General features: G+C 37.1%; 2 protein-coding genes across 7 annotated transcripts in view; one reads left to right on the forward strand and one right to left on the reverse strand.

The window, feature by feature from the left end:
- The first annotated feature begins 6,057 nt into the window (after nt 1–6,057).
- On the forward strand, nt 6,058–7,993 carry LOC131428421 (U4/U6.U5 tri-snRNP-associated protein 2). Its single transcript, XM_058592376.1, has 3 exons — nt 6,058–6,195; nt 6,269–7,508; nt 7,570–7,993. Exons 1-3 carry the CDS (start codon nt 6,165–6,167, stop codon nt 7,829–7,831), a joined length of 1,533 nt encoding a protein of 510 aa, XP_058448359.1. The 5' UTR covers nt 6,058–6,164; the 3' UTR covers nt 7,832–7,993.
- Nucleotides 7,994–11,443: 3,450 nt separating this feature from the next.
- LOC131428420 (nuclear receptor subfamily 2 group C member 2) overlaps nt 11,444–27,514 on the reverse strand; it is a 30,233-nt gene continuing 14,162 nt past the window's right edge. For 2 of the 6 annotated variants that reach the window (XM_058592372.1, XM_058592371.1), the window contains exons 2-6: nt 20,871–21,261; nt 20,422–20,818; nt 19,553–20,354; nt 12,756–13,033; nt 11,444–12,690 (exon numbers count right to left, since the gene is read on the reverse strand). In XM_058592372.1, the coding sequence (XP_058448355.1) occupies nt 12,239–12,690; nt 12,756–13,033; nt 19,553–20,354; nt 20,422–20,773 (1,884 nt within the window). In that variant the 5' untranslated portion in view covers nt 20,774–20,818; nt 20,871–21,261 and the 3' untranslated portion in view covers nt 11,444–12,238. Of the gene's footprint in view, nt 12,691–12,755; nt 13,034–19,552; nt 20,355–20,421; nt 20,819–20,870; nt 25,122–27,514 lie in introns of those variants that run through there. The other 4 variants (XM_058592374.1, XM_058592373.1, XM_058592375.1 and 1 more) reach the window with 4 other exon arrangements.

A 27,514-nucleotide genomic window follows, 5' to 3' on the forward strand; every position in this document is an offset into this window, starting at 1 on the left:
ACCACGCTCTGGAATTTCCCATGAACTTTACCTAATACACTTCAATCGAAGTGATGTAAACAATTTGAAAACTTTAGAAAAAGTACGTTTCATTTCCCACATTAAAATTCATTGGGAACATTATAAACGGCATAATCGTATTGCAAACTTAACGCAATGTCGTCGTTGCCAAGGCTTCGGCCATGGAACCAAAAATTGTCATATGGATATACGGTGTTTGAATTGTGGTAAATCGCATTCGAAAGACGTTTGTCCAATGAATGAAACCACTGATAAATTTTCATGTTCAAATTGCAATGGAAATCATAAATCCAATTATTTGAAATGTCCTGTCAGGGAAAAAATTTTAAACGCTCGTTCGCTTAGACAACAAGTCAAATCAACGACCTTAAATTTACAGAACATACCTGAAAATTCTTCTAAGGCACCTGCCAATTCGTCTTCTAACGAAAACAATTTATTGACAGGTAGATCGACCTCGTCATCATCTTCTTCTAATGTCAGTTATGCTGGTATATTAGGTAGAAATCTATCTCCTATTTCTTCTGATGTAAATAATCAAAACACAGGACCGCCTTGCAGTTCTTCTTCTAACGAAAACAATTTATTAATAGGTAGACCGGCCAAATCATCTTCTTCTAATGGCAGTCTACCTACAAATATTCCTTCAATGCCATTCGCTTCTTTAAATGAAGTCGATTTAGGCGATATAACTGAAAATAAAATGATCTACCTACAAGATCAACTTTTTCAAATGATCATCCAAATGAATTCGACTTCATCACTTTTTGAAGCATTTCAAATCGGATGGAAATTTGCAAATAATATTATAATGAATTTAAAATTTAACAGTGATGTTAAATAATTATTTGAATATTTTAAATTGGAATGCTCGATCTTTGAAATCGAGTGAAGATGAATTTTATAATTTTCTCAAAGTTCACAAAATTCATATTGCCATTGTGACAGAAACTTTTCTTAAACCAAATGTAAAATTGAAAATTAATCCACATTATGTGGTTCATCGATTTGACAGGTTTACTGGAATTGGTGGTGGAGTTGCCATTTTTGTCCAACGGCAAATTAAACATCGAATTTTACCTTCTTTCAATACTAAAGTTATTGAAAGCTTGGGAATCGAAGTTGAAACCATTCATGGAATTTATTTCATCGCTGGAGCATATTTGCCATTCCAATGCACCGGCGAACAATTAAATTTCTTTAAAGGCGATTTGCAAAAACTTACAAGATATCGATCGAAATTTTTCGTAATAGGGGACTTAAATGCTAAGCATGTCCAGTGGAATTGTAGGCAAAATAACAGTAATGGTAAAATACTTCATAATCAACTCTCAGCTGGTTACTTTACAGTTCTTCATCCCAGTAATCCTACTTGTTTCTCTTCCGTGAAAAACCCGTCTACAATTGATCTGGTTCTAACAGATCAAAGTCACATTTGTAGTAAACCGATTACACATGCTGACTTTGACTCAGATCATCTTCCAGTAACATTCAGACTTTCCAACGAAGCTATAATTAATCCAATTAGTTCTATTTTCAACTATCATAGAGCTAATTGGTTGGATTACAGATCTCACATTGAAAATCATGTGGATCATGAAACTATTTTAGAAAATTCTGCGGACATCGACACAGCAATTGATAATTTGAATCATTATATTATCGAAGCTAGAAATCTTTCAGTTCCCAAAGCTCAAACTAAATTAAATTCTCCTATCATCGATGACAATCTTCAACTGCTCATTCGGTTGAAGAATGTTCGTCGACGACAATATCAACGTTCTCGTGATCCTGCTATGAAAAACATAGTTAAGGATTTACAAAAAGAAATTAAACATAGATTTACTCTTTTGCGAAATGAAAATTTCGCTAAAGAAGTTGAACAAATTAAACCATATTCTAAACCTTTCTGGAAACTTTCTAAGGTTCTTAAGAAACCTCAGAAACCAATTCCTGCTCTCAAGGAAGGAAATCAAATACTTCTTACAAATGGTGAAAAAGCTCAAAAGCTAGCTCAGCAGTTCGAGAGTGTCCACAATTTTAATTTAAACGTTGTGAGTCCTATTGAGAATGAAGTCTCACTGAAGTATGATCATATTTCAACCCAAGTGTTATCACACGATGACATTATTGAGACGAATTTTGATGAAATTAAATCAATTATTAGGAAACTCAAAAACATGAAGGCTCCTGGTAATGATGGAATTTTTAATATTCTTATTAAAAATCTTCCCGATGTTGCCTTGAGACTCCTGGTTAAAATTTTCAACAAGTGTTTTTCATTAGCTTACTTCCCAAAAAGATGGAAAAACGCTAAAGTAATTCCTATCCTAAAACCTGATAAAAACCCAGCAGAAACATCAAGTTATCGCCCAATTAGCTTACTTTCTTCTATCAGTAAACTTTTTGAAAAAATTATCTTGTTAAGAATGATGACTCATATAAATGAGAATTCAATTTTTTTACCAGAGCAGTTTGGATTTCGTCATGAACATTCAACTACTCATCAACTTGTCAGAGTAACGAACATGATAAAATCAAATAAATCTTCTGGGTTATCCACTGGAGTTGCTCTTCTAGACATAGAAAAAGCATTCGACAGTGTTTGGCACAAAGGTTTAATAGCAAAAATGTCTGATTTCCAGTTTCCTATTTATTTGATCAAAATGATTCAAAATTATTTAACTGATCGTACTCTTCAGGTTAGCTATCAGAATTGTAAATCTGAATTGCTACCCGTACGAGCCGGTGTTCCGCAGGGTTCGAGTGTAGCTCCAATCTTGTATAATATTTTCACTTCTGATCTTCCAAATCTACCCGTTGGTTGTCAGAAATCGCTATTCTGTGACGACACAAGTCTGTTAGCCACAGGTAGAAATCTAAGAGTGATCTGCAGTCGCCTACAAAGAAGTTTAAATATTTTCAGTGATTATCTGTCAAAATGGAAAATTAAACCAAATGCAGCAAAAACGCAATTAATTATCTTTCCTCACAAGCCAAGAGCTTCTTTTCTTAAACCAAACAATAATCACATTCTCAAATTGAATGGCTTGGAATTGACATGGTCTGATCAAGCTAAATACTTAGGTTTAACGTATGACAAAAAGCTCACTTTCAAGGATCACATTGAAGGAATCCAGGCAAAGTGTAATAAATATATTAAATGTTTATATCCTCTTATAAACAGAAATTCTAAGCTCTGTCTAAAAAACAAATTGTTAATTTATAAACAAATTTTCAGACCAGCCATGCTTTATGCGGTACCAATTTGGTCAAGCTGTTGTTCCACCAGGAAGAAAACGCTTCAAAGGATTCAGAATAAAATTCCGAAAATGATTCTGAAGCGTCCTCCCTGGTTTAGTACAAATGAGTTACACAGACTCACAAATATAGAACCATTAGATGTAATGTCACATAATATTATAAGCAAATTCCGACAAAAATCGATGCAATCTTCAATTGAATCGATTCGCTCTCTGTATTAGTTAGTAAGTTAGTATATAAGTTCCTTTTCCCCATTACACAATACAAGTAGGTTTAGAATTTTCCCTACACAAAAATCTCAGAATTGCGGAAGCAAATGATGTCTTCATGGTAATAACCAAATCATATATATATAACAGGGCTGAAAAGTCACCACTTGTGGCTGAACACCCAATTTAAATCTTAATAATTTAATTTTAACTCATATTCCAATAAATAGTTATTAAAAAAAAAAAAAAAAAAAAAAAAAAAAAAACTGAAGATTGACTTCGCTCGAAGCTGACAGGGTCTGGTTGCATGCTAAGTTCCTCACTGTTTCAACAAAATATTGCACTAGTTATGCATTCTACAACTCGATATCAATACGGTTGCTACTTAAAAAATGTTAACCTATTGAAAACTAACCCAACCCAGTTATACATGTGTCTGATAATTTTCCTCGTCTAATCGTAATTCACACCCAAATTTAGTACAAATCACACCTCATAATTTTTTTTCGAGTTAATTTTTTTTTTGCTGATTTTAGTGATCTATTGGTATAATTCAATAAACGAAAAAATCGTTGCAAATCCCAGTAGGTTCCTGTATATATTATTTCGTCGATAACCCAGTTACCGAAGATTTTCATTCAGAGAGTATTGAACTGTTTCCCGGTGGACACTTCACGTTATCTGAATGGATGGAACTTAAATTCGATTTGGCGCCTTCTTGGCTGAAGTTTCGACAGGTAATCTCGGAAGTATTTAAAACTGAGTATCACTTCTCTGATATCTTAACCATAGTATATGAGAACAAATTCTTGATGTGGCAAAATTTACAAATTGACACTATACAGGATATCGCAATGATTTTCCGGTTCATTGATAATCTGGAGCAAATACGATGGAGATGAGCTCTGCACTTATAAACACCGAACAATATCGCCGTCTTGAACCCCACGTTGAGATATTGCTTTCTACTTTCGACAAGGAACTGATTGGAATATGGATCTTCTGGAATATATAATAATAGTAATAGGTTTACGTAGAGTGCCTATAACCAGAGTGACGACATCTCATCCGTAATTTTGGCAACAATTCAAAACATTCCATTAGCTTTACATTGAATTGACAGGTCGTTTGCTCGTTTGGAACTGGGAGCTGTCATTCCAAACGAACAGCTGACGCCACTCTGATTATAGTCACTCTAGGTTTACGATCAATCCTTGTGTTTAACCCAGTCATGATTTTTTATGGTGACAGCTTTTCTACTGTATTTACACACGAAAATATTGTTATCAACAATGCCCACATTATCGAAATGACGGAATGAGCAATGAATTCTTACTCGACTGCATGATTTTTTAGTGCTCGATCGGTTCAGTGCTAGAATTTTCGCTTGAGTTGGCTGCTCGATCAACCTGATTGACAGTGACATTATAAATGTCATTGAATATTCGCTCATTTTATGAATGTGTTAGTGTGAAATTTAAGCGACTTAAGCCATTTCACTACACTAAAGCTAGAGGAATGGATGATGCTGACTAAGGTAGGCCGTTTTGTTAATTTCCAGTGTATTTCAATAGTTTATGTTGGGATTCTAAGAAGAACTGGTTATTTACTAGTTCTGTATATCCGAAAAACATGAAGATTTAAATTTGTATATTCAGTTATATAATGATTTCGTTTAAAAATAAACTGAAAATCAGCATGAAAACGTGCAAAATCAGGAAATAAGGAGAAGAAGACGAATTGACAATTCAGTCCGCATCTTCTCACTCAATTCCGAATGATTTCCGAATCAACCGGTTGTAGGCGAACCGGTTCATTCGGAATCGGTTGTTGCACTGGAGTTGGAATTGATTCGGAATCCATTATGATTTCCACATGAAATTCCGAATGAAAATTTTTCGCCGATTCGGAATTGATTCGGAATCCATTCGGATCTGATAATGTGGGTGTGGTCACCATGGTAATATATCTAACCAGGAAAAACCTACAAAAGACAATCGATTTATAACCATCTGTTACTATGATCATTAAAGACGAACCAGTGGGTACAAGAATATGCAAAACCGTAAAAGACGAATTAATTCGTAATTCTTTTGAATCTAAAATGAAGTTTTTAAGTGTCGTCCCCCTCGGTATTCATCTCATTCACTCTGACATTGCCCTTCCGCCTTTTTCTCTGCATATTGAAATTACTTGCGAAGACATCATATTAACAAGATATCCAGCTCTCACATTTCCCGAACAAATCATTGGCAACATTCTTTTTTGCGAGCATGTCGCCCCCCAGACGAGCCCGCATCGAATCTTATACATAGAAGTAGGAGAGAAAAATGTCAAATTCGTGCGCGCCAAAATAGCAGGGTTGCGCACCCATACAATTGACATGATATGTTGAATGTGATGCCGTGCGATGGCATAGCTGAACTGAAGATTGACTTCGCTCCAAGCTGACAGGGTCTGTTACTTGTCTAGTAATTTTCAGGCAATGTGTACTGTGATCAGTTTCTGAAGGGTTTAATTTCTTGGAGCTTCATCTCGAAAAGCTGTCACTTTTGTAAACAACATTTTCATTCGCTTGTTTCATACGTCCGGTGTTTTTCGCTTATTATCAACATATTATTATAAGTTTTAAATAAGTTCGATAACAAAATTTATTAGTTGATCGTTAAAATGTCTGACCCGAGAAAAAGAAAATCACATGGTATATTTGCCTAGTTTTTTATTTCATATTTTTTTACAAAGCTAACCTCTCTCTTGTTACTGGTTATCTACAGATAATTTACAATTGGACAAAAGAGCGAAATTAAAGTATCTCGATTCGGAAGACGATGACGATGCGGAAATCAAGCCGAAGGTGGCACTCCCGGATATATCAGTGCTGAAACGATCCAAACAGTGTCCCTATTTGGATACAATCAATCGACATCTATTGGATTTCGATTTTGAGAAGCTCTGTTCGGTTTCGTTAACACGGATCAATGTTTACGCCTGTTTAGTTTGTGGTAAATACTTCCAGGGAAGGGGAACAAATACCCATGCCTATACGCATTCCGTGGCCGAGTCGCATCATGTGTTCTTAAATTTGTCAACGTTGAAATTTTATTGTCTGCCAGATAATTACGAGATTATCGATTCATCTTTGGACGATATCAAGCATGTTTTGACTCCTGTTTTTACGGCAAAGGATATAAGAAGCTTGGACAAGGAAGATCAGAAAATGTCGCGAACAGTAGATGGAACACTTTATTCGCCAGGAATTGTGGGGATGAATAATATCAAAGCGAATGATTACTGTAATGTAATACTGCAGTCGTTGTCTCATGTAAAACCGATTCGTGACTTCTTTTTGATCGAGAAAAACTATGCCAACATCAAGCGACCACCTGGCGATACAGCATTTACTCTGGTACAACGATTCGGCGAACTGCTGAGAAAGTTGTGGAATCCTCGAAACTTCAAATCTCACGTATCACCACACGAAATGCTCCAAGCAGTTGTTTTATGGAGCAGTAAAAAATTTCAGATCACCGAACAAGGTGATCCGATTGAGTTTCTGTCCTGGTTTTTGCACAGTTTGCATAAACATTTGCGAGGTAACAAACAGCCAAATTCGTCGGTTATCAATCGAACTTTTCTCGGTGAAATGAAAATTTATACTCGAAAGCTTCCTCCGACAGAGCTGGATGATGTTCAGAAGCAATTGCTGTTGGCGACAGACGAATACCAAGAAAAGGAAGAAACATCAACCTTTTTGTACCTAACCTGTGACCTGCCAGCTACTCCACTGTTTATAGATGAGTTCAGAGAGAATATTATACCGCAGGTCAATTTATATCAACTTCTGGCGAAATTTAACGCAGTTTCCGAGAAAGAATACAAAACCTATAAGGAGAACTTTCTGAAGAGGTTTGAGATTACCCGTCTACCGAAGTTTGTCATTTTGTATATCAAACGGTTCACTAAAAATACGTTCTTTTTGGAAAAAAATCCAACCATCGTCAATTTTCCGGTTAAGTAAGTTGTTTTTCCAGAATAGTCGATTAACGACGGTAACGAAACTTGTATATTTTTGCAGGAACATTGATTTTGGTGATATTCTCACAGACAAGAACAAAAAGCTTCACAAGAATACCAAGTACAATCTGGTGGCAAACATCGTGCATGATGGTGAGCCAAAGTCTGGCACGTATCGTTGTCACATTTTACAGAAAAGTACAAATCAGTGGTATGAAATGCAAGATCTGCACGTGACCAACATTCTACCGCAGATGATAACCCTGACCGAGGCGTACATTCAAATCTATGAACAGCAGGAAGGGGACGAGAAGGAAGGATGACCGTAGCACATGGAAGAAGCGATACCGGTCGTGTTAAATAGGTAATTAATAAGTTATCTATCCATATTAGAGTTAGATATTGCATTGTTTCATTAAAGCGCATTTGCTAGAGTTAAGTTTTGTACAATAAACTTACTATCGGTTGTTATCGTACAATTGAAAGATTGTCTGGTGTCTGAGAAAGATTTGAGAACTTTTTATTAGTGAACTACGGCGAGGTTCTACTTTCTTTCACTTTGATGTTTTCGTTTTAGTATACGTTTTTTTCGGAATAAAAGTAGGTTATTTGGAATAGGTGCAGCTTTGTGTAGAATATTCTTTGCATCTTTCTTTGCATTTTTTTTGAAAAAATGTTCCCTAACCGCACCTTTTTTGAGAATCTTGTAAAATGCTTCTTGCAAAAGCTAACTTTGTTCACGGGTTGGTTGTTACACTGCTAGGGCGCCCGTTACTAAGGCACGCAGTAGGGTTTGAACCGGACTGCAAGTTGAATGACGTGCCGTCGTCTCTTTAGGCTAGCGTACAGCCGGTTTGATATGTTCTTCGGAACTCGCTGATCCTCCCATCCGAACGGTCATCGTTCGTCAGAAATCGAAGTCAACTTGACAGCATATTGTTCGTTATGTGGAAAAACGCCTGAAATGTACAGGGTGCGCTATCCGGATGACACAATTTTAACGATTCTGTCAGATAAACACAATTCTGAACAGTGATTCAGTGCCACTACAGCTATGAGTTGATACACAAAAGAACGTGCCGAAATCGTAACGCATTCATACGATCGTTCAATTGTGGAAACTGTGCGTGCAGGCATTTGTGAAAAAATATGGCAGGCATTCGGTGCCTATACACTCAAAATAATAATCATGTTATAGTTACGTGGAAAGTTATGTGAATATTTTCCACCCCACTTTTCACGTAGAGTTTAATGGACTGGCAATTAAAAACTGTTTAATGAATAATCCAGCAAAAGCTACGTGTTTCATAGATAAAATATAATGTACTGCTCATATCACATTTACCTATCAGTTCATGTAAAATTTAGATACCAGAGAATTACTATTTTATATGTTGGTTGAAGTCAAAAGGAAGATAGATATTTATATAAATCTAGGAAATGAAAAATGCCATGAAAAATAAAACATTTATTTCAGAAAATTAGCATAGATTTTTAACGGCTGAAAATAAAAAGCAACTAATAACGTCGTAGGATCTCGAATCGACAAGCCTCCAGAAATCGTTTTGTTGTCACTGCTATCCAACCGAAGCCGAAGTCGAGATCCGAGAACTCCCACAACACTACCGATGCAGGTTGAGTTCGCATTACATGAGCCCAATGTCTCTAGCTTCATACCGATTCTGAACTCGTTTTTCGGTGGACCAACGGCCTGTTTGAAGCATTCGCCAGGAGCGGGCACACTTCCGGACTCTCGCAGACACTCGGTCCAGTCGAACACATGGAAACTTTCATACTGGAATGGTCCGGTCGATGTAGTAAAAAATTGTGATTAAATAACATTTCTCGCACTTTGAGGGCCACTGTTCGCCATTTTTAAAATCGAGTTTTTCACACTAGAAATTCACGTAGATTGTTTGACGTTTGGTCGATTCACGTAAATCTTATGTGATGACTCTATTCATTTTAGGGGATGTTCGTGTAACATTCATTTTCGTCACGTAAAACATTCAATTTGACATTTGAAACCAGTTTACGTGATTTTTCAAGTGAATCGAACGTGAATTTTTATTTGAGTGTAAAGTAGACTTTTTCTGTGTTTTTTTTCTGGGTGGGTTTCAGTTTTCTCAAACGCAATCGCCATCAGCAAAATTTCCACATAATAGCCAAACGATTTTATTAACAATCTAGTATTCATATTTTGTTCTCTTTATGTAACGGGGATCGTGTACAGAACAATCTAGTATTCATATTTTGGTCCGCTTTATGTAACGGGGATCGTGTACAGATTTTGCACATACTGTTTTTTGCTTGATCTCTGATTTTTGAAAAAACGAGCTGGCATCCTTGATTCAAACGAACTGAAATGTGAGTTTTCCGCTTGTGGAAATCGCATGACAATCGATGTAATTGACAATGATTGTTTGTTGACTATTTTCGTACTGTAAAACATCAAAACAATGTATGAAATAGAAATTATAGATCAAATACGTATGACTCTGTTCCAAGAGTTACTAACCCAACGCTCATAGTTGAACATCATTGAACGAACGTACGATGAATGGGAATCGATTGAAACTTGTGTAATTCAAACACACAAAATCAAATCGACCCCACTCGTTGCAAAACTGCATGACCAATGAAAAACGATTGAGAGAATGGACAAATGAAAGCTCATGAGTTAAACGGTTGAAATATTTCTTCGAATAAATGTTGAAAATTGAACATTGCGAGAGTTTTTCTCCATCCTTGGCTGATATATTGATACATTTGAAATCTTAGGTAGATCGACTGTTTTTTTTTAAATTTTTTCATTCAGGCCAATTCCATTTTTATCTTGCGATGATTCAGGGGCACTTTGTCCGTGGCTCGTCTCGTCCTCCATTGCCGCATCGGTGGTATCGTTGTTGGTTTCCGTTTTTTCTTCGTTTTCCTTGTAATTCGCAGTCTTGGGTTCGTTGTTAGTTGCTGTAGATGCGCCTTGTTGTGCATTAATTGCTGTTACTGGTTGGTTTGATGGTGCAACAGGAGTACTGCGCTCACTAGTTTCCGATGTTGGGCGGTTGTCCTTGTTTTTGTTCGAAGATGTCCTTTTCGTAGTTTTAGTGCCAGGTTTGTCGTAGTGTGCAGGTTTTTCACAAAACTGACATGTAACCAGTTGATTTTCATGCGTAATCAGCGTTTTACATGGATGTATCCCGTCTTGATCACAAATGATGTAAGATGGAATTGCTTTACGTAGTTGCATACGTACCACTCGCACGCCATTCCGGATACCCGGAAAAAAATTCCGCCATACTTCCCTTTCGATGGAAAGAACTTCACCGTACTGCGACATACTTTCCCGAACAAACTGATCGCTGGTCTGTGGGGGAAGGTCATGCACGCGTACTTCTATGGCCGTGTAAACAGGGATTTTAAATTTAACATTATCATGATCAACACTGTGCACCCCGTTATTAACCGAAGCAAGCAAATGCAATTGCATCTCTTTCACGTTAGACGCCTTGTTGAATTGAATCTCATTTACATCATTAACGTTTCGATGCATTCGTTCCTTAAGCAAGATTCCAATTTCAGTTGCTGCTGGTCTAACTTTGCAGCGCTTGAAATCAATACAAATTGAATTTGGTCTTGAGGCCAAGTTTCTGGCTTTGTTAAATCGTATTTGCCCATTTCGTACATTCTATTGTTCACTGCACTGTATTGTCTTTGTTTCTATCGTCTCGACCGTAAGCAATTTTCGACTGTTGGAAACTTGACAAAAGATACAAAAATTACCAGACGAAGTAAAGTGAGTAGCACTTCGATTCAGTTGACTTTTGGAACCATTAATAAAACCGAGATCTAAAATCCCAGTGAACCGGACAATCAAATTTTCAAAATATCCTGAGATGACCCTCTGGAAATGTGATACACATGTCATAACAGTCAGGTTTTATAAATAGATCCAGTTTATTTCTTACATTGTAACATATTATCCATTAAATGAACTACAGGAAAATATATACGATTCTTAATATGCAACATTTGCTTCGCTATGTTATCAGTTCGTAGCGTTGTTTTCTTTCAATTATTATTTTTTTATTGCCGCCAAATGTTGTTTACTTCAAAGAAGTGTAAATACCTTCAACAGGTACGGTATATGTGGGAAGCCTGACTTCACTCTGCGAATATGCATGATTCTTGTTATTCACTAACGTTCTCGCGACGGCTTATGATAATACTAGTTAAATATTACACATTGTCTTTGAAAGTTTTTGTCTTAAGTAAACAACACATAATTTCAGAACTCTCTCCTATATAATATTTTGTTGATCGCGTGAGTAACTAGTAATACTTGTTAATAAAGTTATATATATAAAAAGTTATACTTATTTCTCTAGAAACAAGATACTTTGATATCTGTTTGTTTATATTTTGCTCAGTAAGGTACATAAAAACCTTCAGTATGCAGACTTTGGAAGAAACTTTACATTATTTGCTCCTAATTTAAGAGCTTGGTACACTGGATAGCAACAGATAGTGTCAGTCATCTAGTTTTATAAGATCGGTATTGTGTTGGTTTTTTCTCCGAATTCTGTTTTCAGGCCACGCAGAGGCAGTCGAAAGAAAGCTCCCTGCTTATTTCGGTGGTTTGTGTCAGTGCGCGAGTTCTAATCATAAAACATACTAGATTCAACTTTGAAATCAAACGGCAAAACGAAAATATGTGTTCCTCGTTAACTGTATCAGTCATCGCTGTCCATCTGCGATCCTCCAGAACCGACTGCAGTGATATTGGCAGTGTAGTTTCGCACCAAACTGGCGAATGTAGCTGCCCCGTCGTTCGTCTGCAGGATGTACGTCAGGACGTTTTCGATTTGCACCTGCCCGATCTGATTACTGAAGAAGAGATCCTCCAGGTCCCGCTTGGAATTCAAGGCACGCAGTGTCGGTAACTTCATCAATATCATAACCAGGCGCTGGTCAAGGCTTTGTCGCCGTTGTTGCTGCCGTTGCTGTTGACGGTGACTAGATTCGTAATAATCATCCTCATCGTCGTTTCCGCGGATGTTTTCTTCACTCCCGCTGGACATTAGCCGGCTGTGTTTGTGCTTGTAGTAATCTCGAAAGCTGCTCAGTACCATATCCTGGATTTTGGCTAAGTGTTGATTTTTGACGTTGTCCTGAAGAATGTTATCTATGGTTGGGAAACAAGTTTTGACGTTTTTCTTTGTGATCACCAAAAGAAAGCTTATTACTTACCAGGGTTGAATACACACAGCAGTCGCATGTAGGCAAACTCCTGATCGGTGAGATTGAACTTCTGCAACTCTGTGACAAATTCCTGTATCAACAGTACGTACTTTGTCAGATAGTTGATCACGTCACTGCCATATTTTTTGTTCAGGATCATTGTTTTCATATACTGAATTAGTGCCAGCATAATGGTATTGAACGACAGTTGGCCACTACTTTGGCTCAGACCGATCATAAACAGCTCCGGCCAGGTTTGACGTAACAGTTCCGATTGGAAGGAGTCGCTGAAAATTTGAATAAGAAATTTCGTCAATCCAGATTCAGATATTTGTCATAGTGTTTTATATCATATCGAAATCGAGTGTTTTTTGTATGTACACACATAAAAAAATCCCAGTGATTTTACATCTTATAAGATGCACATAAATGGAGCGTCGCTGTTCATCCAAATTCACGTGGAAGAACATTTCAAATTGTGTCTAAAACTCCATGACATGAAATTCGTTGAAATAAAAAAAGAATCCTGATAGCAACCGCCGCGACTTGAACCGAGATTCATTGGATCGCAAGTACGTCTGTTAATCGACTGAGCCACAGAAGCATACATCTGCTTGGTTGGTAAAAGGTGCATTTAAATTCATACAGTCGCACCTGTTAGCAGAATGCAAGTTACAGTCGAAACCAGTAAAATTCAAGCTATTCTAACATTAAGTCATTACAAATTAATTTTTCTGTCATTTGACAAATTATGTCTTTATGAATTACATCGTATGATAAATTAAGTCATCTTTAATATTCATTTTTTTGGTGTGATAGGTAAGTAACATAGTAACATGTCTCCATAAGAATGCATATAATTGATGTTGACGGTGACGGAAGAAGGCGGACCGTCTGAATAGTACATTAAACTAATTTTGACGGAAGCTGACGTTCCGGTGACGGTTACGGAAGTAGACGACTCTCCCCTTGTGTTATCTTCATAAAGAAAGAAACTTTGTTGTTATTCTACATAAAGTAGAAGTATTGTACAGGTATGTAATGTTCATTTTAAAAAAATAAGTGGATAAAAACTTCCAGAATTCTCCAGTAGAACTAGTCCAACAGGGCTCCAACTCCTCATATTAAAAATGGCTCAACAATAAACCTTTGTCTGCCAGATTTGTTGAGCGAAAAAAATGGCACTCGGTTCAATGGTCTGTTTTAAAATCGGCAAACGAAGACCACCGTTGAACGTTTTTTTTTCTAACAGGAAAGTATTCGCCGGTCTGTTACTATTATCGTTTTCGCTTGATGCCAAACCTAAGGGTGAAGCCAGAGAGAAGGCGACACGCGACGTGAAGCGAAACTGGACCGATCGCCCGGAGTCAAACAACGTAGCAGTGCTACGATCGTATTGACACTAATACCGTTTTCGTTTATTGATCAGAGCAGCCCGAAAGCTGACCCAGAGTCGCCCAAACAACTTTAGATGCGTTTATTCTAGCAACCTGGGGTCGCTCTAGATCGAACTCCAACCGCGTAGTTTCGCTCTGAAAATTTTCCCGGGTCGCATCACGCGTCCATGCGAGTTTGTTTATTTTTTCTTTTTTATATGAGTTGTTTAGGGCGCGTACCACGTGTTCGTTTTACTCGGAATCAGAGTCGCCCGCGAGTAGGTTCAAAAACGCAAACGGTATAAGAATCCTACTATGTCGTGGCTCGAACATACGATAACTAGTTTACGAGACTAGCGTCTTATACTCTGAAATCTGTTTGAAATTTTTTGCCAGGGAGCCTCAACCTGGAAATACTGGTCCCGACAGAGAAGGTCAAGTTCTATATCGCATTAAAGAACCCTTCCTTTTTTGTTTCGCTGTTTTGTGTAAATGATCAAACAGATTAGATATGGATACTAGCACTGTTCACAAAAACATGGTTATTCATCAAATTATTTGTTCAGATGGGAATATTGGTTTTATTTAGGCTGTGCACCATAAAGCAAATTATTAGAATCCTTTGTCGTAGTTAAAATCTAACAATTCAGTGAAAATAAGGTAGCCAGCGCACTTTGCTTAAAAACAAAAATGTATGGCGGTAGCGGATGTTACCCGAGTTTCAAGATTTGTTTGTTTTGACTTCTCGCGTAACTATTATGTCATCGAACATATCGGTTTTCCAATTGTAATATACGTTTAGTGAAAATCTTATATGATACCACTCAAGTTTGCTGTGATGGAAAACATACCACTATCAGTTAGAAAAACCAATTGTAGAACATATCAGGTGTAGGTTTTATAAGCAGTAATCTGAACTAAGGTGGAATGTAATGTGATTTTTTTTTATTAAATGAATCAAAATTCGAAATCTTCGAATATTCTCTCCATAAGAATTCATTATGATTTTATCTATTTCGCACAACCTTAATATTGGAAGAATTTGGCTGTCCCAAAAAGTATGGACGCGTTCACTGTCGTTTCGCGATCTGTCAATTTTCATGACTGCGTCCTAAGGAGTGTATCAAAAATAAGCTATCCACATACATTTGTGTTGTACGCATGTATTTGTGATGGCTTTTATTGCTCAGATCACAGCATGCTTGGCTGTCAGCTTTCGTTAGTTTACTTGTTTGTGCGGTTGAAATTTTGCGTTTTCAAAATGTCGCGTATTGAGAAGACAGTGAAAATTAAGGTTTCGGACACATGGCGCAGTGAGAAGGGTATTACTGGGTGAAAATTGGCGAAGCGGTTTGGAATTCATCATGTCAGTGTTAAAACTATCATTAATAAGTTTGGGGAACACTATTCTTTGGATGAGTTACCAGGAAGAGGCAGAAAATCCGGTTCTTCCAACCCGAAACTGGACCATAAAGTGGTATCTCTAATCATGAAGAACAAATCAATGTCAATACGTGATTTGGCCAAAAAAGCAGGAACGAGTGTCGGAATGATCCAGCGTGTCAAGAGGCGAAATCACCTGAAGACCTACAAGAAGCAGAAAATCTCGAAAAAAAAGTGTAGAACAGAAGATGCGAACAGTAACAAGGGCCCGGGAATTGTATTCGCGTCTTTTGCAGTGTCCGGATGCATGCGTTTTGATGAACTATGAAACTTATGTAAAGGAGGACTCAAAAACCCTTCCAGGTCCATAATACTTTACTGTCGTCGTTGGGGAGGTAGTGAGCGATGCGGACAGGTCGAATCAAGTGGAGAAATTCGGTCGAAAAGTACTGGTATGGTAAGCAATATGTTCCTGTGGTTTGAAGTCAACCATTTTTACACTACCGGAACTATAAAGGCAGAAACCTATCCATCTGAGTGTCTTCAGAAGACATTACTGGATTTGGCGTCGGCTCACTATGCCAAAACCACTTTCAATTGGCTTGCGGAAAAGGGTATAAATTTCATTGAGAAAAATATCAATTCCCCAAATTGCCCTCAGCTTCGACCCATCGAACGTTACTGGGCAATCGTGAAAAGGGTCTTCAAGAAGGCTGGTAAGGCAACTGAGAACATGCAGGAGTTCAAAAAAATTGGGCTCAAGCGTCCAAAAAATGCGATGCAACACTTGTCCGGAGCTTGATGAAGAGCGTTCGATCAAAAGTTCGAAAATTCGTGAAGGAAGAACATGAATTTCATCCGGTTTTCATTATGCTCAAATCTAACCTCGTACAATAAAGGATCAATTTTTAGTTTGAATAAAATATCGTTTTTTATCATATTTCTTATTTTTGATACACTCCTTATTGACACTTTTTTCCACCTGTGTGTAGCCGTTCTTTTGTTTCTATCAGTTTGTACCAAAATGTGCGGAAGTTAAGCCGGGCAACATCAAAATATTGTACACAAATGGTACACGGAAACTATACTGTCATTGAGAAATATAGTAAAAATGGAAGGAGTAAGTTTTGAAAGCTGTGGGAAGTGCGATCAGGAAGTTCGCTAAAGATATTATCTTCGGGGAAGAAGCAAACAGGAATCGAAAAAAATGTGCTTGGATAAACGTATACTGATTGCATTCGAGCAGAAGAAAGAGGTTTGGTTGCAGGATTGTCAAAAAAAACAAACAAAATTGAATCTTCGAACTTGTACGAAGCAAAAGTAGACAGAACCAGTTCGAAACAAGAAGCATCGATCAGACCTAGAGTTCAAAAGTTATACGATGCGATGCATGCTGAAAATTCAAACTCGTCAAAGACGAAACCTACGTAAAATTTGATTACAACAACATTGGGTAAGAAAGCTGCAATCTGGCAAGCTATTTGTTGCTGCTGAACGATTTCGTACCCCTTCATCACAATCTACTTTGATAAACAGCGAAATTTACATCAAGGAATGTTTACCAAAAACGATTTCTACTCAAGATTCGAAGCCACAAGGATGCTACTGTCTTCTGATCAAATCTTGCTTTTTATTACACAAAATCAACGGTAGAATAGTATTTCACCAAAAATGTTACTTCCGTTTCAAAACCACCAAAAATATTACCAAGTTTCTCGTGAATACGATCAATTGAAGAATTTTGAGCATTGACGATGGTACATATTAGGAAACAAGTCTCGGCAGCCAAAACCATTCGAAGCAGTTCAAAAAGTGTCATAATTTGTCGCTAAGAAGTTTGTGCTGAATCGAATGGAGAACATTCGCGAGAAGGTGCGTCATCTAGCCGACAATCGTTAGATAGCAAAGGTTTGATATACCAATCTGCTGTGCTAGACTAATGTTAACATTACCTAATATCCAATGAAAATTGAAGACCCAATCATTTTGTATTATTTCCCTGGGTGGGAGCATCAAGATAAAAAAATCATCAAATCGTAATCACTATCGAAGATGATCGCTTGAGATCTTTCCCAATGAAGATCACTAATGATCTGATCGTTTTGGATCAATGTCTTCGAATCACATCGATCAAAATCAAAACTGATCTTCCGATACACAAAATCGGTAGCGATATTCAGCTACTATCATTACTAATTCCTGTAAGATCAAATCACCGGACGATCATTTCAGCTTTGAGTATTGTGGCAGAAAATCACATCAGGCATGAGAGCCGATTGATTTACGTCTGAAATCCTTCATCCCCCGAGTGGGGGTGTGAAAAATAGTGACAACAGGAATTCTATACGAATTTATAACTAAGGAGAAGGCGTGTAAATGTGACTTAAAATCATCGGAAAGTGAAAATTTTGTATCTTTAGGGAATCTAGTAATAAGTGATGAGAAATAGTAAAGAAGCATGTACATCCGTGATTTTTGTCAATTTGCGTCAGGGTGCTCGAATTGAAGAATATTGTCAAATTTGTAACATTGCAGGATTGCTCCTTTAACACTCCTTCTCACCAGAGTGGGAAAAATACCGGTTTACCTTACGTCATGGTTCAGGTACATTCTAAACATGCTCTCGTTTGATGCACACCGTTTCGCAACCGGTTGTTTAATTCGCAATAAAATGAATACTAATAAATAAAGATTAAAGAAAATTAATGCAAGATGAAGATTTAAATAAAATATTCAGTTTGGTTCCTAATCACACTGATAATTTAACAGCTTTTACTACGCAGTAGCAATACGTAAACATGAAAAAAAAATTCCCCACCAAATAATGATTAAAGCGACAAAAGTCTTCGTTTTACTTCCAGCTGGTTGATGCTGATGATGATTTTTTGCACTGTTTAGATTAAAACCAACAAAACGTTATTTAGCATGAATTTGATTTATAGAAGTAACAGAAGCGCAGGATTTGGCATGTCTCGAGCACACAACAGGCGCTGCGTTTGAATTGACGTAGCGAAACCCTGCGCTCCCGCTACTTTGGTGTATGATATTCAAGCTTAATAAGGTAATATTTTAATCAACCGTTAAACATGCTTTTTATCATTATAATTATTATGACATGACATGCGTTTCATATCATTATAAAAATTATTAATTACAGCATGTATGTTCTTGCAGCCACGGTATTTCTGAAAAAATTCATATACTTCACGAAGCATGGAATTCTTTCTGCTATACTTCCCGTAAAGTGGCTATGATTTTCCTTAATCACTGCACCGTGTTCAATCGAAACCAAACACTGATAACAGACTTTCGTACCGGTACCGTGGTACGGTTGAAAACTCGTGCTCAGGTCTGTGTGCTCGGTGCTGATGGACTCGGTGATCTTTTTTAAACCAAGCTTCGGTATCGAGTATCGTTTTCTATACCGCGTATAGGACATGGCGGTGTTGTGCTTTCTTAATCCTTGCCAACATATGTTTGTACCGGTGTGGTTTATAACCCACCTCTGTTTACTATATACCATTAGATTCCCGACAGTTAGAAAGTTGACAATTTCCAGCGATTGGGGCAGGCAAGCTCATATAAATTGACCAAAATTATCAATGCATAACTTTGGTTCAAACGTTTGAATGGAATATTTTGCAATACTCATCTCGTATTATGCAAAATTTTTAAATTTTCTAATTTACTCGCCCCTCTGTGTTCTCTTTTGACCGATCATCATCTGAAAAGATTTTCTACATCAATCATTTCCGATCGAATCGGTAGTGTTTTTTTGCAGAATTTAGATCTTTACTAATCTCTACTTGACATGATCAAACATAAATCAAAATCACTTAGAGATAAGAGCAGTTATAACTTTTTTATGTACGCAATCAGTGATCTTAAGATCAGCAGTGATCTGGGACTGTCTCTATTTGTACTAAAATTCGTTGCATAGTATAAAACTTTTGTTTTAGAAGCTTCTAAGAAATAAGATGAAATCTATGCTTTGATAATTCACGCCACCATGAAATTTCACTTGTCTATCATAGAAAAGTAACTCACCTCAGCATCGAAAACAGATTGTTCTTCTTCATCCAGTGAACCGTGGCGAACAGGAGTCGCGAGGCCGTTTCACAAACATAGTGGGCACTCAGATAACTCGGTAGTACGTTCGGAACCTGAATGTCGAAGCTGACACAGCTTTCCGATAGCTCTAAACTACCGTAGTCGAAATTGAGACAATCTTCGTCCTGATCGTCATCCCGTCCATTGTTTAGCTCGGCTTTGATACCGTAGTTGTTGTTAACGTTGTTGTTCAGCTCGTGTTCCAAATTCTGGATGAACTCCAACGAGTTGCAAATGAGATTTTTCTCCATGGTGGCGCTATCCGCTGTATCCATCGGGAGCGTGTGTGTGGAGGTGGTTGATGGTTTCGTGGGTGTTTCCGGTGAATCGAGAGCAGGTGACGGCTGGGGTGGACCAAGACCGGACATTGCAACGGCAGCTGCAGCCGTTGGGTTGAGTCCTATCAAAGCTGCAATCGAATCAACCGGTGTTGGTTGTCTATCTTCTTGTGGTTTGAGGGAATGCAGGGAACTGAACGGATTCGCTGGGGTAGCGGTTGTAGGGGCGGATGATAAGTGCGACGTGGTTGGAGGGTTTGCAGCCCGTTTGCTTAGATTAGCGGTGAATTCTGCTAGGTTGAATCCTGGGAAAATATTGAGATAGGATGCCGCTGCGGCTGCACTCGCTTTCTGTTCATTGTGATATTCCTTATTCCGATGGGGATTGTATTTACTGTTTGGATTTGGTCCCGCTTGGCCATCCTTTTTGTCGATAATCGGCTTCCGCTCATGTTGGACAGCTACAAGATAAGAAAAAAACATTAACTGAATGGTTTTCGGGCTCGAATAGCTAAGGGGTTAAGTTACAATCACTTCGCATTCCGCAGGCTAAGCATTTCTGCAGTCGACAGTATTGACACCTGTTGCGATGGTGTTTCGTCACTTCACAGTTCATTGACCCCCGGCACTGGTAACCGAGCTGTTTGCGGATGGACCGTTTGAAAAATCCCTTGCAGCCTTCGCAGCTGATGGCGCCGTAGTGTCGACCGGAAGCGCGATCGCCGCATACCAGACACAGTTCAATACTCATACTGCTCAGTGAGGACAGGTGCTGCAGGCTCTGCGTTTTGTCATCAAGGCTACTGCCGTACTGTTGCGTCCCGGGTTCCAATTTCATCTCCTGTAGATTTGGCTTGATATCGAAATTATGTTGCTCCATTAGAAACGGTAAACTTCTCGACTACGAGGGTCGATTGGTGTAGAACTATATTGAAAGCAATGATAATTGGAAAGGTCAAATCGAAAAATTATGTTACCTATGCGAGCGATCTCTCTCTCTCGCTCTTGCACTAAACGTCTGGGGACAGGGGCCGAATGATTTCCTGTTTCTTCGAAGTCAACAACAACTTGACTGCACTTGACTCGCCACTGGCAGCGAAGAGAATGGCCGTAAACTCCCAGACGGTTCGGGTAGGCAGGTAGCAAGAAACACGTTACGTCACCAATTTCAACTTTTATATTATATAGAGGTCAAAGCTCTCGCTTCACCACACGGCTGGCATTGCTCTGGTGTTCCCCATCTAACATTACTTCTCAACCGACTGAGCTGACTGTGTTGTATTTAATCGACATGATACGGTTATTCCTCGTTCTTTTGCTCTGCGCAGCTTGCTCTCACAACCATACACCGTACCGCTCATCACATACCTACAACACAACCACTACACATCATCATGTTGTTCCGCTACGGCTACGGGCGTACCACCTCTCCCAACAAGCGGACGCATAACACGGTATACCCTTCTTATGTTTGCCGTCAGCGCTGCCAGATTTTGAATTGTGCTTTGATTGTGGTCATTTATAATAGAACCAGTAGGTAGAAGGCATTTGAGTTGTGAGTTTACGAGAGAACCATCGTAAATATCAAATCACTTTTCTTTCCTTTTAGCGATGACTATTAAGAGTCAAACCTTTATCAGAATTTTGTTCTGATAAAAATATTTAATAATAATGTTAACCTTGTCAACGGCACCTACTTTCAAGAGTAACAGTTTCGGCAATTGCGAGACCTACTCAGGTTGAAATTACCACCTTTCCTTTAGAAAATGATGGAAAACACCGTCACCTACTAGTAAATTCTGTTACTGGTTTTTGTAAAATATTTCAAAAAATATCAACAAATCGACACCGCGGTTTAAGTTGAACTGTTTAAGTTTGCAATAAGTAGCTCAATATGAACTGCTCTGCACTGAGGAGTCTAAGACGAAACGTAAAGAAAAGTAAATACACGAGAATTTTCAGAAAAATTTCCTTAATACAAATTTTGTATCCTTGATATTCACTCTAGCTTTCGAAAAAAATGGTCCAGTGGCCCAAATCGATTCAACTCGACGAGAATGAAATTTGAGCCCTATTCTCATATTACTGATATTCTCATATTCTTTCAAAAACTTTTTTTCAACAACCTCAATAAAAACAAGAAAGTTTGTTCGTGCATAAACTACAATTTCATTTCGGAGCCGGATGTCGAATCCCCATGAAGTGCAATAACAGTCTGTAGGTCCTCTCAATTAAGACTGAATAACGGATTTGTCAAGTCGGAGAAAATGTTTCGTTTTGGAGATTTTTTACCGCTATTTCCGGTATATCTGGAATCGGAATAGCCGCCGTCAGTTCGTTCGATCAGCAACTGATAAGACAACAAAATAATTAAATGACTAGTTCAAAGAATTGGAGACACGCTCTCGAATTTAAAACAAAATCTGCTTATCAACCTGTAATTCCGGAACTGGAACACGTATCTGAATAAAATTCAACAACGTTTTATAGGATTGCAACCCGGATATAAAGCAACAGCATAATAATAGTTCATAGTAATAGTTCATTTACTATCATTACTTATTCATGCATTTGCGCAATTTATAAATAATATATCTATGTACACACTTTGGAAAAAACAGTAATTTTACATCTTATTATATGCACATAAATGGAGCGTCGCAGTTCACGCAAATGGAAGAACATTCAATATTGTGTCTCAAATTCCATGACATGAAATTCACTGAAATAAATAAAATGAATCCTGATAGCGATCGACGCGATTTGAACCGAGAATCATTGGATCACCAAGTACGTCTGTTAATCGACTGAGCCACAGAATCACACATCTGCTTGGCTGGTAAAAGGTGCATTTATGTTAAATGCTTACTGTCGCACTTGCTAGTAGAATGCAAGTTACAGTCGAAACCAGTAAAATTCATGCTTACAAATGGAATTTCACGTTATTTGACGAATTAGGTCCTTAAGAATTACATCGTATGAGGGGTTAAATCACCTGTAAAATTCAAATTTTTTGGTGTGTAGGTATAAGACCAACGTATTCAATGTATTGTTATAAAATTTTGATAACTTCTAGAGAGTGAAAATGTAAGAAAAACTCGAATTTTGTGTAGTATTCCTTGAAATGTTGGATTATGAAATGTAACAACTTAGTAAAATAGTTATTCATCGTTTCATTCATTCAGTCATTCATAAAAGAAATTTTTTTTTTCGAAATAATGTTCCCTCAAAGATAATTCAAATACACTTTGAGTTTAGTCACTGTAATCTACATTTCAATGTTGCTGTGCTTTTGTTTTGGTATTGGAAATATCTCAATTGGATATTACAAGGGCATAATAAGGGCAGTGCTCATTCGGTTGAAGAATGTTCGTCGACGTCAATATCAACGTTTTCGTGATCCTGCTATGAAAAACATAGTTAAGGATTTACAAAAAGAAATTGAACATAGATTCATTCTTTTGCGAAACGAAAATTTCGCAAAAGAAGTTGAACAAGTTAAACCATATTCAAAACCTTTCTGGAAACTTTCTAAGGTTCTTAAGAAACCTCAGAAACCAATTCCTGCTCTCAAGGAAGGAAATCAAATACTTCTTACAAATGGCGAAAAAGCTCAAAAACTTGCTCAGCAGTTCGAGAGTGTCCACAATTTTAATTTGAACGTTGTGAGTCCTATTGAAAATGAAGTCTCACTGAAATATGATCATATTTCAACTCAAGTGTTATTACAAGATAACATTATTGAGACGAATGTTAATGAAATTAAATCAATTATTAGGAAACTTGAAAACATGAAGGCTCCTGGTAATGATGGAATTTTTAATATTCTTATTAAAAATCTTCCCGATGTTGCCTTGAGACTCCTGGATAAAATTTTCAACAAGTGTTTTTCATTAGCTTACTTCCCAAAAAGATGGAAAAATGCTAAAGTAATTCCTATCCTCAAACCTGATAAAAATCCAGCAGAAGCATCAAGTTATCGACCAATTAGCTTACTTTCTTCTATCAGTAAACTTTTTGAAAAAATTATCTTGTTGAGAATGATGTCTCATATAAATGAGAATTGAATTTTTTTACCAGAGCAGTTTGGATTTCGTCATGAACATTCAACTACTCATCAACTTGTCAAAGTAACGAACATGATAAAATCAAATAAATCTTCTGGGTTATCCACTGGAGTTGCTCTTCTAGACATAGAAAAAGCATTCGACAGTGTTTGGCACAAAGGTTTAATAGCAAAAATGTCTGATTTCCAGTTTCCTATTTATTTGATCAAAATGATTCAAAATTATTTAACTGATCGTACTCTTCAGGTTAGCTATCAGAATTGTAAATCTGAATTGCTACCCGTACGAGCCGGTGTTCCGCAGGGTTCGAGCGTAGCTCCAATCTTGTATAAGATTTTCACTTCTGATCTTCCAAATCTACCCGTTGGTTGTCAAGTCTGTTAGCCACAGGTAGAAATCTATGAGTGATCTGCAGTCGCAGTTCAGTTTTCTTAAACTTTTGAAAACAATGAGGAAAACTACACAGAAAAAATGATTAATTCTATAGGTGATATAATTCTACAAACGATACAATTCATAACTACATAACTTGTCAAATGATGCAATATCCAAGTTGTACATAAATTTAAAGATTCCGAGTGTAATTTGCACTCAGCTACTAAGTGCTGGTGCTTGGATTTATATGTATCAATTACTCATTAGGCAGATATATGCTTCTGTGGCTCAGTCGATTAACTGCTGTGCTATGTGATCTAATGTTTCTCGGTTCAAGTCGCGCTGTTGCTATCAATCTTTTGTTTTTTATTTCATGCGATTTCAATGTAATTTTCAAATCACACAAGTTTAAATGTTCTTGAATATAACATAGATGTATGTGAAATATGACGCTGCATTTATGTGCATCTTATAAAATGTGAAATCACCAGAATTTTTCGAACTGTGTAATCACGCTTGCTTGCCTTTCTCCGATGAGGAGCAGTAGCAGCAAAAACATACTATCAGTAATCGCATTCAGATTCTGAATACTGGATCTGTATTCGGGAACTGATTTATGGATTGGATTCTGGAACAAAATCCCAAGCCTAAATTTCGGAACTGAATTCAGTACCTGAATTCTGGACACCTGAATTCTGAACTTAATTTTGTTTAAGAATTCAGTATCAGAAGTTTCAAATTACAGATTCAGACATTAAAACAATGACTCTGGAACTGGATTCTAGAACTAGTTTCTTGACTAAATTTTGGAACTGAATTTGATTCCTTAATGTATATTTGGAATTTGAATCCAAAAATCTGACTCAGGATTTTAATTACAGAATTTCGGAACAAAATTCAGGATATGAATTTTAGAATTGGATTCCTGAACTAAATGTTAGATCTGAGCTCCGAACCTCAATTTTATAACTGACTTCTGAACCAGAATCTAATTCATGAATTCAGTTCCATAGTTTAATTCTAGGACTCAGTTTCAGAATATAATTACTAAATTCAGTTTCAGAATTCTAAACCTGCATGCTGCAATGAATTTCGGAACTTGGATACTAACAAGGGTGTCCTATTGAAAGTATACTGAACTCCACACCTGGAAAATGTTCAGGTGTGGAATTCCACGCTTGGAAATGCATCATCATCATCACTTTCCTTCAACACCAACAAAAAAGGTTTCTTGGTTTCTTAAACCAGGGTATATTGTAAATTCTAAAAGCAACTGACTGTCAATGTCTAGCCGAATTGCCTGTTATGTGTAGCCAAATTGTTCTCGCGCAATCTGTTTCAATCTACATAGACTTTTAATTTTAATTAAGTATTGTGAGAAGCTTTTACTTAATATTTTTGAAATGCTCAAAATGCTTTTTGATCAAAATTATTATTTTAGTCTTTTTGGTGACAGCATATTCCTTTTATTCAGATTTTCCTCTTCTGCTCAATAGTACAGGGTGCCCTACGAAATATTTCGAATTTAAAAACGTAATAATGAAAAACGGTTTGATGAAGGTTTGAAGGGTATCAACCATGGAATTTATTTCATGAACAATGTTTGGTTTTAACAGGACGGCGCTACGTGCTACACAGCCAACGAAACAATCGATGTTCTGCGAACAATATTTGAAGCTCGAATAATCAACAGAAATAATGATGTGAATTGGCCTTCAAAAAAGCTGCGATTTGACGGCGCTGGAATATTTTCTTTGGAGGCGCGGTTAAAAATAAATGCAAAGCCAGCCAATCAGAAACACTTGAAGACCCTCGAGCACGAAATTCAAGCAGGTATTGATAACATAAGGCCCGAGACAATTGAAAATGTACTTATTGCATTTTTAAGTTCGAAATTTTTCATGATATACCCTGTACGTCTGCTGTGCAAATTGATTTTGGTAGATGAACCTAATTACATAAGCATCACTTCTAGACTATTGAAGTCGATGACGAATCGTGAAGGAAATTGAAATGTATGCGTTTTGTATAGAGCGACGACTTTCGACCACCTGTAAAAATCAAATACCGAAAAGACATTTTTCTAAAGAAATAAAATGTATGGAGTTGAATAAATGAAATAATAACAAAAGCCTTCACTTATGTAGAGTATTCTTTGCGGCTGCTCAGGGATTTAAGTTGATCGCCTAATTGTCAGTATCAGCTCAATTTGAACTGTTTATGTACTGATGAGTCGAAGACAAAATGATAGCAAAATTGAATGTCTTAAATAAAAGGGGAAAAGGTTCAATCCTCTATAATAAAAAAAAAACAATATTCAAACACCGCATAAAAATAAATGCATAGACCTGCATACATTTTGAAAACTACGTAACAAGATTTCAATGCTGTGATAAACTGTTAAACGAAGTTGAAACTGGTTTTATAACAAATAAAATGATGATATCCAGGGTGTAAAGGCTGTCCCCGAATCCGACAGAAAGTGAAGCCCGGCGAATTTGAAAAAAAAATAACCTGGCAACTCTGGTGGCGGATACAAATGCCCGAAACCCAACCTATACACTAAGAATTGGCTGCGATGTTCCATATCGAAATAAGGCACGTTTTTATTCGGTTTTCAGATTCAACGTTTTTTCGGTAATGGTGTTTTTGAACGACTTTTGCACTAAAAAATCCTAATCCAATTCTAGATTTTTGCATCTGATGTTAATTTTTATGTATGCTACATCCGGTTCTTATATTCCATAATATTTAAACGGATTTCCCAACAAAATACTTTTCGGATTTTTGTCATTCAATTCATGTAGACAGTGTTTTATCCAATTAAGATGCGATTATTTTATTTTCTCAAAATAAAGAAAAGTTATCGTCTATAAACAGATATAGTTAGTTTCTTCATACAAAAACATGGTACTCTGACAACTTTGAACTTTTAGCATACCTTTATCAAATACGAATATGTTTTATAGCTAGTATCAACATAGTTTGATAGTTTTAAAGAGATCTCCGCTATTTAAATTTAGCTGCCATTATTATCTGTTATCGGGGGATGAAAAACAAATGTAGTTCAGCATTAAAAATGTATGCACTGTATTTATTTGAGACACTTTGTATTGAATAAACTGATTTGTAAGTAAGGCAACTTCGCTCTTATCTGCATTAGTGGTAGCTTCATTGTG

The sequence above is a fragment of the Malaya genurostris genome, chromosome 2 (assembly GCF_030247185.1).
Source record: "Malaya genurostris strain Urasoe2022 chromosome 2, Malgen_1.1, whole genome shotgun sequence".
Classification (NCBI taxonomy): Eukaryota; Metazoa; Arthropoda; class Insecta; order Diptera; family Culicidae; genus Malaya; species Malaya genurostris.

Coding starts and splice junctions, on each gene's coding strand:
- LOC131428421 (XM_058592376.1), top strand. CDS start 6,165: ATGTCTGACCCGAGAAAAAGAAAATCACATG. Junction 6,196..6,268: donor GAGAAAAAGAAAATCACATG/GTATATTTGCCT, acceptor GGTTATCTACAG/ATAATTTACAATTGGACAAA. Junction 7,509..7,569: donor ATCGTCAATTTTCCGGTTAA/GTAAGTTGTTTT, acceptor ATATTTTTGCAG/GAACATTGATTTTGGTGATA.